The 19,734-nt window shown below is 56.0% G+C and overlaps 1 protein-coding gene across 1 annotated transcript in view; it reads right to left on the bottom strand.

Annotated features, from left to right (window-relative positions):
• Nucleotides 1–7,875: 7,875 nt before the first annotated feature.
• VWA5B1 (von Willebrand factor A domain containing 5B1) overlaps nt 7,876–19,734 on the bottom strand; it is a 30,895-nt gene continuing 19,036 nt past the window's right edge. The window contains exons 12-21 of the mRNA XM_040987628.1: nt 18,189–18,375; nt 17,564–17,778; nt 15,949–16,150; nt 15,194–15,508; nt 14,098–14,235; nt 12,643–12,774; nt 10,774–10,848; nt 10,202–10,271; nt 9,650–9,767; nt 7,876–8,376 (exon numbers count right to left, since the gene is read on the bottom strand). Coding sequence (XP_040843562.1) covers nt 7,876–8,376; nt 9,650–9,767; nt 10,202–10,271; nt 10,774–10,848; nt 12,643–12,774; nt 14,098–14,235; nt 15,194–15,508; nt 15,949–16,150; nt 17,564–17,778; nt 18,189–18,375 — 1,953 coding nt within the window. The remainder of the gene's footprint in view (nt 8,377–9,649; nt 9,768–10,201; nt 10,272–10,773; nt 10,849–12,642; nt 12,775–14,097; nt 14,236–15,193; nt 15,509–15,948; nt 16,151–17,563; nt 17,779–18,188; nt 18,376–19,734) is intronic.

Genomic DNA, 19,734 nt, shown 5'->3' with positions numbered 1-19,734 from the left:
GGGAGTTCTGCGACCCCAGTCGGAGTGTGCAGAGCCGGAGGGTGGGAGGAGCCTGTCCCGGCCTGCGAGCTTTGTCTCCCGTGTTCTGCTCCTCTGTGGCTCTTTAGCTGTTGCTCCCACCTCTTTGGCCTGCCTTCCTGAAGTCTACCTCTCCAGACTGTGAGAGTCACCCCTGTGCACCTGCTTGCAGCCGGCCCCGGGGCCTCAGGCACCTCATCTCCCATTCTGTGCATCTCCAGGTGGCCCTGTGAAGGCATCACCATGGAGTAATTCTAACTAGAATATGGCCGAAGGCTGGGCAGGGACCCGAGTGACCTTGGTCAGGGCCCTAAGCCTCCCCAATCCTTTGTAAAATGTGGGTGTGGAAGGCTGTCCGCCCCCTTTCCCGCTCTGACATCTGGGAACTGGCCATAGCAGTGGCAGTGGGCGCGGGGACTGGGCAGAAACTGCTGGGCCCAGTGGGCAGTGTGTGATGAGCAAGGGAAGGGCGAGCATTCATCTGGTCTCCTCTGGTGTCTCCAGCTGCCTTCCTGGGGGAGTGACAGAGGAGTCTGCCTTCTGGGGATGGCACAGCGAGAGGGGACTTGTCAGGCAAGCACAGAGTGGGTGTGGCGTCCCAGCTGCTGAGCCTGGAAGAACAGTTTCCTTTTATTTGGGAGGAAAGGAAAAGCAGCTTCTTGAGGGTGCAAGGTCTGGTGGAAGAGACAAAGCCCTCTTTGGGACAACCCCAGCCTGAGGGTGGAGACACCCTCTCTGGCCCTGGAAAGCCTCTGTCCGGATGGTGGCATTGGTGGTGGGAGGGGTGCAGTGCCCCTGTCCTGGAGGACACCTCCAACAAGAACACACGAGCACGCGCTGTAAACAGTGTGTCCCATCCATTGCTGCTGCTGACAGGAGTCTGGGAGGGCTTCTTGAAAGAAGTGGACTTTGCATGGAGGGAACATCAACGGGAGGGGGCAGCAGGAGGCTTGGGCCACACAGGAAAGGAGCAGGTTGCTATCTTCTGTCCAGCCCCAGGTGAGCTGGCCTGGAGCCTGCACACATGCGTGAGTACGTGACCAGCACAGGCTTTCAGTGGGCTTCCGAGCCATCACGAGGCACTCATTTTTAGCAGAGAAAAGGGCTGCTGGCAGGGACAGGAATAGCTTCTGAAGCCTCCCTCATCTTTCCCCAAATGTCTGCTTTGAGCCGGCTAAGGCCTGGAAGGCAGTGCACGTCCACACCGCCCTCTGCTGGATGGTGTCAGAACCGCACTGCTGCCTCTGCCGGCAGAGGCAATTCCAGCAAACAGCTCCCCAGTCCCTGTACCTGGCCGGGTGGTGGATTCTGAAGACAGGTAGGAAGGCTAGGAGGGGCTTGCATCAGCACCCTGGAGAGCTCTTATCTGCTCCTGGAGGGTCTTGGAGCTTGGGAGTGGCTAAGGAAGCGTTCGAAGCTAGTCTCCCAGATCTTACTGGGGGCTCTTGACTGGGATGGCCACCATCTTGGACATCCAAGGTCCCTGTTTCCTCCATGCAAAGGGAAAGCCCTCCCAGCAAGTGCTGGCTGGAGCACCCAGTGAATCAGAGTCTCACTGTATTGCCCCTTTCCTTCCTTCCTGCAAGGCTGCGGACCCGGGTAGCTGGACCTCAGAAGTGGTTGCCCTCAGGAGTCACGATGGAAGATCCTAGGACATGCTCGGGAGGGAGGGGGGCAAGATGAGGCATCTGCTCTTGGCGGCAGGGCAAGAGAGCTTGGCAGAGCCAGGCTGAGACTCAACTTGGCACTCCCCCACCCCTATTTTCCAGGATGAATATGGAGCCCACGTTTCCTGGGCAAGTCAGGCAGCCAGTGCCTTGGAGCAGCCTGGCCACCATGGGTCAGGGGACCCAGGGGACTCAGGCACCTGAGCCTTGGGCTCCTCCCTTCCCACCTACAGCCTAGGGTTGACTGATTGCCAGGAAGCAAGCTACACAGGGCTCTCCAAATGAGCTTTCTGTTTGATTTTGGGACCAGTCTGTGTGGGCTCTAAAATGGTGACCATTTCCAAATGCATTTTGATCATTGCTTCCGAGAAAATTCTGAAATGTGGGGCAAGCTCGGGCCAGAGACTGTGGCAGGTGCTGCGGCCCCTCCCCTTGCTCCCATGCACATGGGCCTGACTCCCAACTGCTAGCACTCACGTCTCTTTTTTCCACCAAAAAAAAAAAAAATCAATTTCACAGTTCATCTTCCTAATTTCAAACCAAATCAAATGTACAAAAGAAATATGTGTTCCCTTTTGTAATTCAGACTCTTTCAATAATGCTGCTTCCTGATTACTTATTAATGTAGAAGCCTTAGAATAGCACATAGCATTTGGGAACTTTAAATCTGCAAAGACCTGCCCGTGGTGCTTCATTGTTGCTGTAGGGGAGGTGCAAGGGGGTGTGCGTCTCACGTTGTATCATGTTCTCCTTCTACCAGCGTTTCTCTGGCTGTGGGAGCCTGCTCAGCTGCTGTACCTGTGGCTGTCCCAGAGTGGCCAACGACTGCGTGAGCTCATGTCTGTCCCCGCTCCCTCCCGGCAGCTCTGAGAGGACCTGCGCTGGTCCCCGAGTGCTCGGTAGGAGCTGCTGAGTAACACTCCCGTGGTCTGTGTCCATCACGTCCCTGTTTAACTCCTATTCTGCTAGGTGTACACTCCCAGATCAACTGTCTGCACTGATTCTGTCTGCTCTGCTTCTGAGGCCAACGTGGTCAGCTTGACCAGGGCCATCTCTGGTCTAAAACTGAAGCTCTTGTATCCTGGCACCCTCCCTGTCCTTGGAAAGCTGACAAAGTTGAGGCTGGGGGGATTCAAACCAAGACACCAAACGAGGTAGGGGTCGGTGAACAATTAGTGTGAAAGCCAAGTATTTATTAACAGGAGAGAAGACACAAAGATGACTTTATCATCTTGTCAGCATTGGTCCAGCAGCTGGTCTATGAGCCGAAGCCTAGAGGATGGCGCAGGAGCCACTGAGTACAGGAAAGCCATTCCCTTGAGAACTTACACACACATACACAGCCACAGCGCAGGATTTGCTGCTAAGAGTTGGTGGACAGCAGACAGTGGACATCTGGAAATTCTACAACATCAATACCACTGGCTGCCGGGCAGGAAGGCAATACGAACTCCGAGGACGAGCAGGTGTTGCAGGCACCACGGGGCCAGGACAGGCGGCAGCCAAAGGGACAGAGCAGCATGTTGTAGGCACTTGAGGCTCTGTGGGGACAAGCACCGGCCATGGCACTTGAGCCAGAGCCACCTGGGCATACGGAATGTGCCCCTGCGAGTGTCGCCACGGTCAGCTTTGCTTTGGAAGCAGCTGGGAGCTCGAGATGGCTGGCACTGAGCCTAGGAGGTTTGCAGCATGAACAGGGGAAATCCCATTTGGTGGTCAGGGACCTGGAGTCGAGAGGGGTTAGGGGCAGTGCTGCTGAGAGGCTAAAGTTGGCGGGCTGGGCACAGGCTGGACACAGGGTCAAGGGGGCCTGCAGTCAGGGGTTGTGGGCCTGGCCAGATGCTGCTGCTGCCAAGCCCTTGGCCTGGGGACAGATCTCTTGGGTCTGGCTGTCCAGCTGTCAAGTGCTGTGTATGGCCTTGCCTGGCTGTCTCACACTGGTGTGGGGAAGCATGAAGGACGCGCATGCACTTCTGTTGGTGGTGACTTCTCTAGCCGCTGCTAGATTGGTAGGAGTTAAGATCTTCCGGGTGTCCTGGCAATGACCATATGCCCCATTCCCCGGGTAGCACCCCTCCCCCTCCTTGCCAGGGCACCAGTGCAGAAGGTGTCTGGGGAGTAGTTAGTGGTGTTACAGTGTGCAGGGACAGACAGGTGATCCTGGGACCCCTGACTAACAGGGGGCTGGGATGTCACACAGGTTGCAGCCACAGCAGTAAATAGGGCCCATCACTGTGCGGGGAGCAGGCTGCACAGAGATGGAGGGGAACCCCATTTTCACTCTCCCTTTTTGGGAGACCCTGCCAAGGAAGAGGAGAAGGCCTCTCAGGTTACCAGGAGAGGAGGAAATGTGGCCCTCAAATAAGAGGAGAGGGGAACAGGGGCCAGGGTGGGAATTAGAAGAAACTTCCAGAAAACTTAACTGACAGGTGAGCCACCTAGTAGGGAGGAGGAGGACGACCCCCCTTTGCTTTCTCAAACATTTGGGGAACAACTGTGAACCGACTCCACTAGAAGCTGGGTCTGGAAATGGTCACAGCAAGTATCAGTCCCAGTGAGTGCTAGCTCAGGCTGGCCGTCTCCTGCTTTGCCTGCAGGGAGAGGATGGGTTGCAGGCGCAGACTGGAGATGAGGCTGCTGAGGCTGGGGCCCAGTTCTTCCAGTCCTTGCAGCTGGTGTCATCCGTGGAGGGGCCTCAGGAAGTGGCCCCTTTGGGCACTCAGGCACAGGAACTGTCCCTGGGCATGGAGGCTCACAGCAGGGGCTCCTCTCTCTGTGGTATGCTGTGCTCTGTGGTCAGCCTGGCAGCTTGGGGAGGAGGAACTGGCTGTGGGCATGCAGGGAAACTGGATGGTGCAAGTCCAAGGCCAGGTACACCCAGGGCAGACCCAAGGAGGCGGCAGTGTGCCCAGTCAGCACCACAAGTGGGAAACCAGTCCATGCGACACACCTGTCACATCCATCCCACCCAGCTGCAAAGGACAGGAATGGTTCTTACTGTACTGGCTACGATGCCCCACAGTGCCCGGCACACAGTAGGTACTTTTCTTACAAATGCCCAAAGACCCACCCTGAGGGAGATGTGGGCCAGTGGCCTCAGTTGCCAGGAGGGGCTGTGTAGCATCGCTGCTATGGCATTATGCACACCGACAAGCCACCATTTTACCCCAAAGTAGCTTCTTTTCCTGGTGTGGCTCTAATACGTTGGCCCACAGCGCAGGTGCCCATGGCTTGTTCAGGTCTCACCTGCAGCACTGGATCGAATGGGATCTCATCCACCCACAAAACGGCAGGCAAACAACTTGCCACAAGTCACCTGCACACTGGCCGTGGAGTCAGGAGCACCACAGGGGGCCCGGAGTCTTCCTGCCAGAGAAGAGGGACATCACGACCCTTCCCAGCTGCTTACCACCTTAAACTGGCTTGTTCTACCGTAGGCCACACCAGTCCACCTTAGACCGGAAGCCAGCGCTAGGTACCTCCAGCTTGAGAACCTCGTGGAAGCGACTTGAGCTTTGTAGTGGAGCCTGACCCTCAGGCCCGACGCTGGCACTCCTGGTCCCAGAAGGCTGGCTCTCTCTGAGCCATCTCAACTCTGCTGCAGTTCTGTTGAAGGTGTCTTTTATCTGAGGTCCTGGAGGAGTCCTCGGAGCATTTGCTATCAAGGAGAATGTCCCTTTTTACTTTCGGTGCTGGATGTGGGACGGGGGACTGTGGAGATCAAACGCGAGCAGAGCATGGGGCCAGAGTTGTGGTCCAGTGGGTGAGGCAGCCATTCCAATGCCAGGATCCCACATTGGGAGCAACAGTTCGAGTCCTGGCTGTTCCATTTTCTATCCAACTCCCTCTGAATGCTCCTGGGAAAGTGGCAGAAGATGGTCCAAGTGCTCAGATCCCTGCCACCCACGTGGGAGACCCAGATGGAGCTGTTGGCTCTTGGTTTCAGGCTGGCGCAGCTCTGGACATTGAGGCGAGAGATCTCTCTCCCGTCTCTCCTTCTTTCCATGTCACTCTGACTTTGAAATAAATCTTTAAATCAAATATAAGCTGGGCTGCAGTGGCCACCACAGGGGCAGGGGCCAAGGAGTGTTGCAGGGATTTCTCCATGATTCCCAGCAGGCTTCTGGGGGAACCTGGGCTCTGCATTGGACAGGGGCTGCGCAGCCTCAAGCCCTGGCTTTTGTCCATACTGAGGCCTGCTGATCCAGAATCCAGCTGGCGGGGGTAGGGTGGGAATGGGGCTGCACAGCCCCGTTCAAACCTGGTCTTGTTCAAACCAGGGGACACACATGACTTCTTCAAGGTCACGCACAGCATCAGAGCAAATTCATGTTTGCTAAGAGGGTGGTGTCTCTGGAGCAGAGAACCCTGGGGATGTCGGAGCAGAAGGAAGTCCCCAGCTCCTGGGTGGCCAACAAGGGAAAGTCACTTCTCAACTTCACACCGGGACTGGGCCTCACTCGATGGGCTGTCTGTGTGTGGTGGGCTGGGAAGTGGATGCCATGTGCCCTGCCCAGCCTCACCTCCAAGCGGGGACTTTGGACTGCAGCGTGGGCCTTGCAGGGGTAGGACGTGCTCTCCTATTACCTCCTAGGGGCCTCAAGTGAGAGCCCTAAAACCTTGGCCTCCCCAAGTTGAGCACCAGCCTTGAGCTAATACCCCACATCCTGCACTCTCCTGGGCTAGTAGATGGCCACAGGGCTGGACCCTGCCTGGCTGTGCGCTTGCCCCTGAGCCCAGCAGTCTGAGCAGCTGTGGTCTTTAACCAAGTTTCCAGTGGGGCTGTACAGCCACCTCCCCTCCCCGTACCCCCTCCCGGGGAGGTTTCACAGCACAATAGGATGTTGGATGCAGGGCGCTGGGCTATGGGAAACAGGTGTCTCCTTTCCCTTGTCCCTAGCCCCTGCTGTAGAATGGACCTTTCCAGATCTGGACTTGCACCAGAGCTCACTAGGCCTCTGCATATTGGTCTGATGAACAGGGACTGTCAAGGTCTCCCTGAAGTGCGGGGGGACACAGAGGGGGGAAGGCCATGGATGTGGGCTCCATGCCAGGGCGATGGGACATTCCCAGAAGGAGAATTTGATCAGGTGAGGCCATGGAGAAAAGGGGCACAGATTCAGTCTGGGATGCCAAGCTGGTGAGGTCCACACCCACCTCCAGGGGACTCTGTGGTTGGACATTGTGGCCCTGGTAATGGGGGAGCCAGATCTCCATGCAGGGGTCAGAGAGTGGGGCTGCAGGAGGGAAGCCCCTGGGGACTCACTTCTACTTTGGAACTTCCAGATCTGTTCATGATATCGAGCAAATCGTGCTCCATGCCCAAGCTGCTGCCCCCAGGGGCACTGCATCCATGCCCAGTTCTCCGGTGCCCAGGCAGCTGCTCTCCTCAACACTGTGCTATAACTGAGCAGGACCCCATTATCCCAGCATGCAAGGCTCACGCAGGTGCCTCTCTGGAGCCTCAGCATAGGCACATGGGGTTGCCTTCCCCAGTTCCTGCGTGCGGATCATCACAGGTGCTGTGGATCTCTCCACTGTCCCTTTTTCTCAGACTAGGTGTGCCCGGGGCACAGCTTAAGTTTAGCACCTGGGCTCACGGGGTCTCTCAGCAGTGCTGCCACCCACTCTGCTCTGGCAGGAAGCTGTAGCTGGCATGCAAGCCAACACTAAGATGGACTGCTGGGTGGGAGGAGTGGGGACATTTTTGCATGTGGGTATGGGATGGTCTGAAGGCTGGCAGCATGGCGCTAAGAGTCCAGGCACTCATGGAGGGGGCCTCCCATGCGGAGCCGGCCTGCTGGGTACTGGTAGGTACTGGGCTTGCCCAGGCACTCTTGGACTGAAAAGGGCATCCCCAGTGCTGCCGAGTGGTGCCCACATGGTCTTCCTCTGTCTTCTCTCACCACCCACAGTAGCTGGAAGCCCCAGGCCTGGGCGCAGAGGTCTAGTCTGACACGTTCATCTCACTTTCTTGTTTTATAGACTGGGGCCCACATAGGGGGCAGGAGCTGGCCTACGGTGGCAGAGCTAGCAAAGTTGATAGCAAAGAGCACTGAACCCAGCCTCCCATCTGCTAGTCCAGGGCTCTTTTAAACAGCCGATGTATCAGCTACAGCTTCTCCTAGTTCCTTGCTGTGGGCCGCAAAGGCCCCTTGTCGCTCGCCTACCGCCCTGGGCCCCACCACCACTACACGTAGCTCGGGTTGTAGCAGAGCAGGTTGAACTCCAGGTTTTCATCCCAGTGCCGCAGAAGCACGAAGAGCTGGCGGGCGGCGGCCCTGAGTGTGCCCCGAGAGCGGCCTTCAGGTACCTCCTGCTGCTCCAGCCACCGGTCAGCTTTGGCTGCCACCAGCTCCCATTCGATGAAGTAGGAGGCAGAGCTGTGTTCCAGCCAGGCCAGCCCCACCACGGTGGCCCACAGCTTTCCTGTGTGCTCCACCATCGCCCCGGGCTCCAAGGCCGGCCGGCCCTCAGCTAAGGGATCTAGGGAGATGCTGGTGCATGTGGGGTGCTGTGCTGGGGTGCACGGCTGGGAGCCACGGGCCTCGGGCTCTGCCTGGCGGGCCGTGAATGACACACGGTGGCAGGTGAAGGGCGAGGCCCATTTGAGCTTCTCCATAGGGATCTGGATGGCCTCGCAGAAGGCTTGGTTGAGCAGGAAGGCTCCGGAGGCCAGCTGCAGAGACACCTGTGTGTGGAGGAGCCCTCAGTGGGCTTCCCGGGGGCAGTCCCTGGAGCCCTCACACCCACACAGCCCACGTGCTCGCCTCCCACACTCACCTAGGCTGCCTGGGCCCAGGAAGCAGCTCCATCCCCGCTGCCCCGCCCCTTCCTGTCTCAGCACCAATCAGCTTCCAAGTCTCCTTGGGCCCCTGCAGCTCTGTCATCCACCCAGTGCCTCCTCACGGTGGTGTCCCCGCCTCTTCATCCCACTCTCACCCAGTCTACCTGTCCTGTACCCCCAGACTGTCAGAGCAGGCTGTGTCAGGTAGAGCTCTGTGCTTTTTGGAGTCAAGTCAGTGGCTTTGAGATTTGCTTAGCATAAATGCGATCTTTACAGCCGTGGTCTGCCGTTGTCCTTTAGCAATCAGCCTTGTGGCTCCAGCTGTCTAGCCTTCCCCTCCCCCTGCCCAGGCCCTTGGCCAGCTGTCAGGGCTTGCCACAAGCATTAGTTTCCTTAGGATGCCCTGTTTGGCCATCCCCTGCCCCTATGCACCTCTAAGCTGACCTGGGTGTCTCCCACCCCTGCACTCCCCCACTGATCCTGCCTGCAGCTCCCTGGGATGAGCACTGCCTGGCTCCCTGTGTGGGTCCTTGCAGACATTCAGCCCCATGAGTGCCTGGACCACATGCGTTTGGCTCAGCGTTGCCTCCACTACCACTGAGCCTGACTCAGCGCTTGCCAGAGTGAATGTGGCCGTGTGCACTTGGAAGCCCAGGGGACACTACGTGGGTGTGCAGCGATGCTTAAGGGTGCCCCTTTCCTGAGTACCCTCTGATCCACAATTCCCTTGGTGGCCTGACCCGTCTCTTCTGCTTGTCTGCAGGCCTTGGTACCTGTTCTTGCTGGGGTGTTTGTGGTGCCGCTCGCTTACCGCAGCATGGACCTCCCCCCACCGACCCCAGGATGTTCGTTGTGCTTGCTTGGGAGTCACTGCCAGCTTGCCACACATACACACATGGACAATGTGGCATACAAAGCAAACAGCCTGGAGATTTTTTTAAAAGGCAAATGCAGTAGATTGCAAAGAATAGCTGTGGTGTTAGCTGTGGCCTCTAGCAAGTCCCAAGTGCCCAGGGCAAGGAAGATTCAGGCCTATGCCCTCTGCCCTGCTGACTGGGGCCGTCCGTGGCAGGCAGCTGTGGGAGTCTGGGCTCAGGCTAAGGGCTTCCTCCTTCCGGGCAGGGGGCACTCACAGAGAGGCCCTGCTGCCCTGTGGGCCGCATGGGGGCGCACTCACCAGCGGGATGTAGTCAGAGCTCCGGCTGCCCGAGGCCACCTCAGGAGTCCTGGCCAGTGGCTTGCCCAGGAAGCCTTTGGCTGCCCGTGTCAACAGCTTGGTCTTGTTGAGATTCAGCCTGTTGGGGGCGGGGAGGGTCAGGTGTCTCCGATTAGCTCTCCCCTTAGGGCCTGCCCAGCCGCCTCAGAACGTCAGGGCCAGGAAGGGGTCCAAGCAGTGGCATCCTCCACCCTTCTGTTCCTTGGCGGCTGGGCAGGATGGGATGGGGGAGCATCGGCTGCAGGTGGCTCTGTGAGGGTGGGTCTTCCTGCGACCACCTTGGATACCAGGTCTTGCTCAGCCCAGCGGTCATGCTTGTGTACGACCCTCCCGGGGGCACATGTGGTTAGGAGACTGTAGGAAGTGGGGGACGGAGGTGGACCTGGTGTGTTAGGCAGGGCAAGATCTGGGAGGCAGCGTTGGCTACAGTGGGGCCTTTATAGTACCTGTCTGAGGGGACAGTCCCAGGACGGTGGACCTCAGCGGGATACCCCTTGCTGGAAATCTGCTTACCTGGATCCAAAAACTGCGTCTGAGGCCTTGATGGAAGAGAGGGAATCAGGAGGCAGGTTGCGCACGGACCCTAGAGAACCACAGGAATCAGACCTGAGGCCTGACAGTGACCTGTCCCCGTGGGAGTGGGGACAGACCTCGGGGCAGGGCTTGCCTGCATCCCTGTGTCACTAGGAACAGGAGCCAGTCCCTAGGCTGCTGGGCTGTTTGTGACTTGGTTGGCATGGGGAGGGGTGGAACCACTGACTGCAAGTTTCCTCGGCAGGTTAATTCTGGGACCTTATGGGGACAGTGCTAAGTTTATGTTAATCCCTTTATTACTAAGTGGGGACACTGAGTGAGTCTGTGGCATGTTGCTGGGGGACTCCAGGCACAGTGGGGTCGGGCCCAGAGTGGCCCCTCTCTGGACACTAGGAGGCCTGACTTAGGCCCTGCTCTGTCACCAAGATGTATGTAGGGAGACTTCTGTGAGTCACTTTACCCTTCATCTTCAAGTTGGGAACAAGTCTTTTCTGGATTGGTCGCTGTCACCCTTTAAATCAGGATGAGGAACAGGGCTGGCTGCCACTCACCTTCCAAGGCCGTGTGCTTCTCGCGGCTAGGGGACAGGATCTCTCTAATGGTCACTCCTGGGCTCTCCTCCCTGCCTATGACGGAGGAGGGAGACAACAAGTGAGGGCTGACCCCGGCCTTTCCTCCTCCCTACCAGCTCTCATGGGCCGAATTCCCGTCTCCACCTTCCCAACACAGAACTGTGGTCTGCCCACCGAGGAGCTGTGGGGCCTCAGCAAAGTCACTTCCTTGTCAGTTTCGCCTGCATGCTAGGGATCTTGGTGCCTGTCTCACAATGCTGTTGTGAGAATTAAACAACATGATGCACAGACAGTGGGCAGTGTTTGGTGCCTGGCTAGATGCTCACCAAGACCCAGTGTTAAGCAGGAACCACTGGGGGCTCCTGGGAGCTCACAGGTCAGGAGGCAAAGGGGGTGTCTCCAGGGCAAAGCCTTGCTGAGAAGGGGCCCAGGGACACCAGCACATGGTACTTATTCGGTAGAGGCCTCTGGACCTCACCTTCCCCATCTGTGAAATGGGGATAACAACCACACCTCTTTAGTTGGAAATGTGTCATCAAAGGGGTTATTCCTAGGGTCGTCCTTTCCAGGGCTAGAAAGGGATGGGGCAGGCTACTTAGGAGGGAGGGATTATGTGCTGAAGGAGGGGGTGGTCTGTGCTGGAGGAGGAGGTGGCCCATGCTGGAGGAGGGAGTGACTACGTTCTAGAGGAAGCTTCCAGCACCAGCAGGCTCAGTAAACCCTCAGTAAAACCCTGGCTTTGCCAGGGCTGAATGGAGCCCAGTATGTTGTCCCAAACTCCCAGCTCAGGAGTGGGCTAGAGCCCGAGTGATGGAGGCAGATGGGATGTGGATGCCTTGGGGACTCTGGACTGAGTATGTCCGAGTTCAAGCCCTGGCTCCATCACCACCATCAGCTCAGAGCCTCGCTCTGCTCACCTCTCAGGCTGGTAGTGGGGAGCCCCGGGGAAGGGGAGCAAGGGCCGCCACCCATCTAACTCTCCGCCTGATCTGTGGTCTCCCTCAGGGAGGGAGAGTTGTAGGGGAGGGTAAGGGTTTGGAAATCAGACACCCTGAGGCATGGATCTGAGACACCCTGAGGCGTAAGACAGAGGGATCTGGGGTTTTGGGGGAAGCCGTGGCCTCTGAGAGCCAAGCTGTGGAGAAGGGCAGAGAGGAACAGCCTGTAGCCTAGCATCTCGGCTTGACACAGGGGCTGAGCAGCATCCTCTGAGTCTGGGGTCCCAGAGGGATGAGGAGTTGGCAAGACATCTTGCTTTTGAAGAACTCTGCCTCTGACTTTCTGTTTAAAACCCATGAGGGTCTGGGAACACCTGCTGTGACCACAGGTAACAAGTGCTCATGGTCTGGGGGCCTGGGATGGTGGCTCAGTGAACTCTGGGCTCCCATGCTAGCTTAAGGTGGGAGAGAGTTGAATACCATCTTGCAAACCTGTGAAAGGTTACATGAAGGTCAAGGACATATGAAGGTCCTGGAGAGGATTGAAAGGAAGCTGTTGGAAGGCCCGACCAGCAGCTGGTGGCACACGAACAGGTGTGCTGGGCTTTCTGTGCTTTGCTCAGTCCCTTGTTGTTCAGGGTCCTTGGGGACTCAGGGGCTGGAGGCAGGGACCCGTTACTGGGATCTGCAGACTTCGTAGAGGAGCGGGGGCAAAGCCAGGGGTGGGGGTGGTGGGTGCTGCATTCCTCACGATACTCATGGGTCTGCTGAACCCTGAGTAGGCCTGGCCTTGCTCTGGCCCTGCCCATGCACCCGGAGCGCAGGCCCAGCAAGGTCTCTCCAGTATTGAATATGAGGGCAGGGTGACTGCCAGGGCCCATACTCTGCATGCGCCTCAGGTGGCTCTTACTTGGGACATGGAATTTGCCATCTCCTGCTGCCGAGTCCTCTTTGAGCGTGGCCTGGGACCGTCCGAAGCCCGCAGAGGTGCCTTTCCACTGTCGAGTCAGGACCCGAGAGCTGAGCATCCGCAAGCCCACCCCTTTGGGGAGGACAGGGAGAAGACTTAGTTGGACCCATAGGTGGACCAGGCCTTTGCCTCCTCTCAGAGCTGGCAGGAATGCTTCTGGCTCCAATGCTTGAATGATCCAAAGGCATCATGCAACCTGACCTTTGGCCTTGCAACCCAGCCTCATCTTTTACCAATGGGATGAGGCGCTGGCCATTCTGAGCCTTGGGTCCCTTCGTTGGGCAGTGGGGATGACACTCCCCTGGACAGGGTGAGGCTGCCCCCGACGCTGTTCAGGAAGCAGTGTGGCTTTCTGGATAGGGACTCTCCTTTCTTTTCCTTTCTGCTTTTAGAAACCTCTGGCCCAGTGCTGGTGTCCTGGGCCACACTTAACATGCTGCTTCCTTTTTCTTTCTAACTCTGCCTTTCCGATAAATAAATCTCGGAAAAGAAAACAGACTTGACCCAGGCCCCTGGGGAGCCTCAGCAGAGTTACTTAGCTCACTTCTGCCTCCAGTTCCCACCTACAGAATGGGAGTGATGGCAGTACCGACTTGGCAGAGCAGCGCTCAGGGTTAGATAACCTGGAAAATACACAAATGCCTTGGACCTACCATGATAAGGGAGACCCTCTATGCTGTTAAAAGGATCACACTATGCTGTTAAACGGAATCAAATAGAGACTATTTTTCACACCCATATTTGTAAAGCATGGCACACATTGGTGTAATTGTGGGCCTGTGACATTTGATTGCTTTACATGTAGATATATCCACAGACGGAAATCTAGAAAGATGGTCACAACCAGGGGGTAGTTAGTGCTCATTCCTGGGTGACTGGGCTCCCAGGTGTTTTGTCTTTTTTCTATTCTATTCTATTCTATTCTATTCTATTCTATTCTATTCTATTCTATTCTATTCTATTCTATTCTATTCTATTCTATTCTATTCTATTCTATTCTATTCTATTCTATCCTATCCCATCCCATCCCATCCCATCCCATCCCATCCCATCCCATCACATCCCATCCCATCCCATCCCATTCTTCGTTGTGTGCTGTTACATTTTGGAATCCTCTACAATGAGTGCATATCATTGTTGCAATTGGGAAAACTACAACAAAGTCATTTTGATGTGACGGGGAAAGGGTGAGGTGGCTTCACAGAGGGGATGGGGCCCCTCAAAAGGGTGACTTCCTGCTTAGGGCCTTTCAGCCTCTTGGCCCATCTTGTAGCCTATCCTGCAGATCTGTGACACTCATTCCATCCCCCGCCCCCAAATCACAGTTGTCCTCCTCCTGTGGCTCAGAAAGCCTGTGTGGCTCCTAGGAGTGCCCCAGCCAGCGGCTTGCCTTACCAGCATTGGGGTATTCCACCACGGTGGGGAGGTACCGACTCTTGCTCAAGTCCACGGGCACAAAGGCTGTGTATTTGCTGATGACATTGCATGCCTTGCTGGTGTGCACGGCATTCACCTGATAGCGGCGGTTGGACCCTGGCGGGGCAGGGGAGAGGCAGGGGTCATGGTTAGGACTCAGGAACTCCTCCAGCAGCTAAAGGCAGGACCTGGTCAGCGTTCTCTGCTTTTGGCTGGCAGCTTGCTAAGCAAACACAGGAAAGAATCCGTCAAATTAAAGGGCATGGTAATGGAGACCCATAAGACAGGCAGTCTGGGGGTGGGTGTGGGGAACAGGCAAGAAGGATTGGCAGGTGCTTTGGAACCGGTCAGATGAGCTGCCGATGTAGAAAAGAAGAATGTATTAAATATGGGACGATGCTGTAGGAAAACGAGACCTTCCCTATCCGGCACCTTCCTCCAAGGTGCTGCATGTGCCCAGCTTGGCTCACCCAGCACCCCGATGAGACAGTTTTTGGAACCCAGGCCTGGGCAGGTGCACTCAATTGTGGGGTTGTTGGTGTCAAGCGCCCAGGGCTGAGGGGGTAGCTGTGTTCCCGGTGACCTTCAGCTGTGTCTAACAGCTTGTTGGGGAGCCTGTCCCCCCAGTTGCCATGGGGATCTGGACCTATACCATCTGGTTGGCTCTTGTGCTGATGGGGTGGGAGTCAGGGCTTGCCACTGTTCAGTCTCCAGAGACCCACAGTGGGACTGGCAGAGGAACGGCAAGCCCTGGGAGGGGAGGGGAAAGGAGTTGGAAGCACAGAGGAGGGATCCCCAGGGGGAAGTAGGAGGCATGGATGTGTGTGTGTGTTGGGGCGGGGGAGGTGAGAGGCAGGACTCCAGGTGCCAGGGTGGTGGGGTGGTGGGAGTCAGAGGAGGAGCTGATCAGTGGAGTAGGAATGAACTCTCACCCTGCAGAGTGGGCAGTGGGCAGGCTCTGAGGGTGCTGTGAGGAGGGGCCAGGGTCCGCAGGTATGTGTGTGTGTAGGGACGGTCCGGGCTGTGAGTGGGCACTGGGTAGAACCACGAGAGTGGCAAGGGTCGGGGCGCTCACCCTGCTCGATCTCGCCTTCGCGCTCCGCCAGCTGCTCGAAGTCACGGATGATGGCACGGGCTGCCAGGTGGTGGAAGGTCTCGCTCCACAGGTCGTTGTCGCGCCCACTGCCTCGCGCCGGGCCAGGGGGCCCCAGTTCGAAGCTCACCTCCCATTGCAGGTGCTGGCTATCACGCAGACCTCTGACCAGGGCCTTGCCCAGCACCGGGCGAGGGGTGGTGGATCTTCCAGGACTGGTGGGCTTTTCCGACTCAGCCGGGGGCTCCCAGTCCGAGGATGTCTCTGTCTCCAAGGTGGAGGAGTGACGGGAAGGCTCTGCCGGCCAAGAGAGAAGAGGGCCTTGCGCTGAACTGGGGATAGGCTGCCTGCCTGGAAGGCACACAGGGGCGGGGGTGGTGGCTCCATCCCTCCCACAGGTAAATTCACCCCAAAGCACGATCAGCCCCTACCCCCCCAGGGATCATAAATCCCTTTCCTAGGCCAGTTGGGGGTGTCATGGGCTTGTCCCCAAGGGAGGGGCAGGTCCACCTCCTGGGAACCCAGAGCCTTGGGTGGGGGCAGCAAGGATGGGGTGGAAGCAGCCTCCCAGGCCACCCAGGCAGGTTGAATGGAGTGGATGAGGGTGTCAGGGAGGGGCTGGCCACTGGGGACCCTCAGGGACCTGGACACAGGTCTGGGTTCCCCATTTGTCTAGTGAAGTTGGGTTATAGCCAAGAGTGTCCCCTTGGCTGGCAGTGGTCCCAGCAGGTGCTTACCTAGCTCCCTGGGACTGCAGGGGTCTGACGCAGCCTTCTGGCTGGAGCCTTGATCCTGTTCTCCCAGGGGACTCCAGGCCTGAGCATCCTGGTTGGAGGGCTGGAGGGGCTGGCAGGCTTGGGGCAGCAGAGAGGGCCTACGGGCCCCAGGGCCGTGGAGTTTGGGGACCTGGTTCCTGTCTTGGCCAGCGCTTGGCAAGGGCTAGAGGGGTGCGAGATTGGGAGTCAGAGGCCAAGGTGACAGATATGGTGCTTCTTCCTACCACCCCTAGAACTTCAGGACACTGCCCCTCCGGTGCCCAATAGCACAAGGCCTGGGCTCCGACACCCATGAGAAATGCCAGCAAAAACCATCTCCAGCCATGGGCTGATCTCCAAGCTTCAGAAACCACGCAAAAACACAAACCACGGATAAGTCAAAAACCACTTTTTAAAATAAAATTGGTCATAAAGCTTTTTGATGTGTGGTTAAAATGATCAATTTTCCCCATCTGTCATGCCTCAAAGGTCTTTTCCATTCAAAAATCTAGATTTTTTTTTTTTTTGGGTGCCTGTGCTTTTAGTGTTGTCTGGGGATTCAGATCTTGGATTCACATGAAATCTGTCTCAGCAGGAGGAGCTAGCAGCCGGGTTTCCCCTGCTTTTCTGAGTGGCACAAATGTCCACAGTTTATTGAAAACAGATTATCCCCTGAGTCACGGTGACTAATCAGCCTCCCACCTCCGTCCCTGCTTCTGCGCAAAGCTGGTTTTCTGTATGATCTCTCTGTTCTGCTTTATTGATTTCATGTATGGGCCTGGCGCTAGAACAAACAACAAATCCAGCTAGGAAATACACACGCATCACACCTGACCAAGATCATCGTAAGGAGAATCCTCTTACCAGTCAGTGGGAATGAACGGTAAATTTCATAATAAGTGCAAGGCAGCTTGGAGGACTTGGTAGAGGAGCCCCAATCAGCCCATAAAATGAGGGCAAGGTAAATTACAGCAAGTTACCACTTTCCCCTCTCGTGCAGATTGGCACTTGTTTAAATATCTCATGACAGCCAGCGTGTTCACTGGGAGTATCTGGTGGAGTCTGGCAGGAGAATAAACTGCTATGAAGTTGAGCAATGCTTTCTCCAGTAAGAAAGAAGGTGTCCCACCCCCTGGACCCAGCAGTTCTACTTTTAGAAATTCAGTCCTGGGAAGCACATCAGGCTATAGTTATCTCTGTGCAGTGCAGTACTGGGGACTGCAAACAGTTCATGGAGGGCCCAGTGTTGTGGTGCAGGGGGCCAAGCTTCTGCTTGCAACGCCATATGAATGCCAGTTTAAAGACGTGGCTTCTCTGTTTCTGATCCAGTTCCTTGCTAATATGCCTGGGAAATTGGTGGAAGATGGCCTACAATCTCCCTGTGGGAGATCCAGATGGAGTTTCTGGCTCTTGGCTTTGGCCTGGCCCAGCCCCGGCCATTATGGCCATTTGGGAATTGAACCAGTGGGCATGGTAATTAGGAAGGTGGTGACTCACTTCATAGTGGGCACCATGCATAGACCCTGTCCTTGTGGCTGAACCACGGCCCCTCCCCGCATCCTCCCTGGCTCATCCCCAGCTTGCCGCATGTGGGTACCTGCACACTGATTTGCCCACGGGTGGCAGAGGCAGCGGCGGCAGTGGCAACATCTGAGGTGGGCTGATTAGAGAGGTCCTGCAGCTTGGCCTTCCGCAGTGGGTATCTCCTGGCAGGCACAGTGGGGTCACTGGCCGTGATGGCCCTTGGGCAGGGCTTGGGGTTGGGGATTTGGTTGGTGCTGTAAGCCCTGCGTCGTGGGGAGGAGTCCAGACCTGGGCAGGGGGTAGAGATGAGGATGGGGGAAGCCATCAGGGTGAGGGAACAGGGTGGGACTTGTGTGTCCCTTTCCTGCTTGGAAACTTGCACTCCCTTCTGTTCCCATCCCCCGGGCCCCGAAGCCTTGCCCGTGGTAGCTCGGCTCCATCTTCCCAGCGACGCGCCCTCTGATCCTTCGGGAGGTCCCACGCATTCTAGGCAGAGGAGATGAGCAGCCAGGAGCATGTACTTCCTGAATGTTACACCCCACACCCCCCGCTTATGCCTGGTGCCTCCCTTCTCTGCTTGCTTTTTAAAGATTTTATTGAGTGAGTGATTTGAAGGAGTTACAGAGGCGGACGAGGGCGAGACACTGAGAGATCTCGCATCCGCTGCCTACAAGGACAAGGCAGCAGAGCAGACGCACCTGCATGAGGGGTGGAGTCTCCGCTGAACAGCCGGGTGTCCCTGGCCTGCTCCAGGTGGAAGGGTGCCCCCACGCTCTTTGCACAGTCGCCGCTGTCTGGGCCAGGCCCCTCATCTGGAGAGTGGCAGAAGACCGAGCTGCTGGACTCTTGGGACTGCAGTGAGTTGCACCGCTGCCGCTTGCTGTCCTGGAGGGAGGGGAGAGAGGGGGCGAGGCTTGAGGCCAGATGCCAGGAGGGACTCCGCATGGGGCAGCGGCGAGCATGAGCGCAGGGATGCAGCCCAATTCCTGCTCAAGAGATGGTAAATGGAGTTGTCTTTCCCTATTAGCTATGTCACTTGCGTTCTCAATCCTTGACGTCATTCTTCAAAAATGTCAAAAATGCTATTCCTGTCTCTAAACAGGTCATCAAAATGAACATAATGAGTCACAGATTGTCTCTAGCACACTCCATAATATAAACATATATATACATGGTATACACACATACATCATGCATATATATATATATATAATTGACTTCAGTGCCAGAGTCACACGAGGATTTTTCTGGCTTGTAAAAATTGTACCGAGCTGTTAGCATGTATTGGTATCTGACACTTCACACTTGAAACACCTTAGAAATTGCCCGTGTCAAACTTTCCTTTTAGTATTCAATTGTACAATATCTTACACTAACACCCCATCACCTCTCTTGCCATCCCTTCTTGTCAACCATTTTTTGGTCATTCACCACCCCAAGAACTGCTATAATTAATTCTTGGTCCTGAATCCATAGCATCGCTTTTATTTCTGCGCATTGGATTCCTAGCAGTGGCATCTGCAAGATGGGAGATTTTTGTGTTTCTAACGTCTCATTATTTCTAGACTGCTTTCCAGGAGGGCTGTGGCAGGTCAGGTTTGCAGCCATAATATCTGAAGGATATCTGGGTAAGGAAAGGAGACGGGGCTTGGGGGACTTGGGTCTCTTCTGGTTGCAGGGTCTGTTGATCTGGTACCTCGTAGATCTCCAGGAAGGTCTGCCCTGTGCAAAAGCTTCAGCAACATTTGTTGATGGTCTTCCTGCTGGACTTGAACAGTCTGTAAGGCATGGACCATGACCCTGCTCATGGTTCTTGAGACATTCCATAACATTAAAAAATCTGGGCTTTTCACATCAAATTCCAATTTCTCTTGAAAATTTGGAAATGTATTTAGCACAGAGCCCATATTTCTACACAGTAGAGGAAAGAAGGAGCTACCAGATTTAGTCAGTATGCTATCCAGCCGGCCACACTCTCACCACTCCTTAATGCCTCTTGAATTATAAACTCAGTGATTGCTATTATCAAGCATGATGTCTGTGCCTTTCACTTATAGACCAAGCCCATTTCACACCTACCCAATCCTTTTGCAGACTGAGTTTGCTTCTTAAAAAGCAAAAACAAGATGGGGAATCTTTTAAAGGAGATTGGAGATCTCCCACAGAGAACGGATGGGTGAGGAAAGAACGACTCAGGCCACTTCCCGTGTTTTAGCGTGACTCTGACCTCCCTTTGGAAAGTGC

The sequence above is a fragment of the Ochotona curzoniae genome, unplaced genomic scaffold (genome assembly GCF_017591425.1).
Source record: "Ochotona curzoniae isolate NIBS_2020 unplaced genomic scaffold, NIBS_Ocur_1.0 contig_4792, whole genome shotgun sequence".
In the NCBI taxonomy this organism is placed as follows: Eukaryota; Metazoa; Chordata; class Mammalia; order Lagomorpha; family Ochotonidae; genus Ochotona; species Ochotona curzoniae.
Note: the sequence above shows the minus strand (reverse complement) of the source record. Positions and strands in the feature narration are given on the sequence as shown.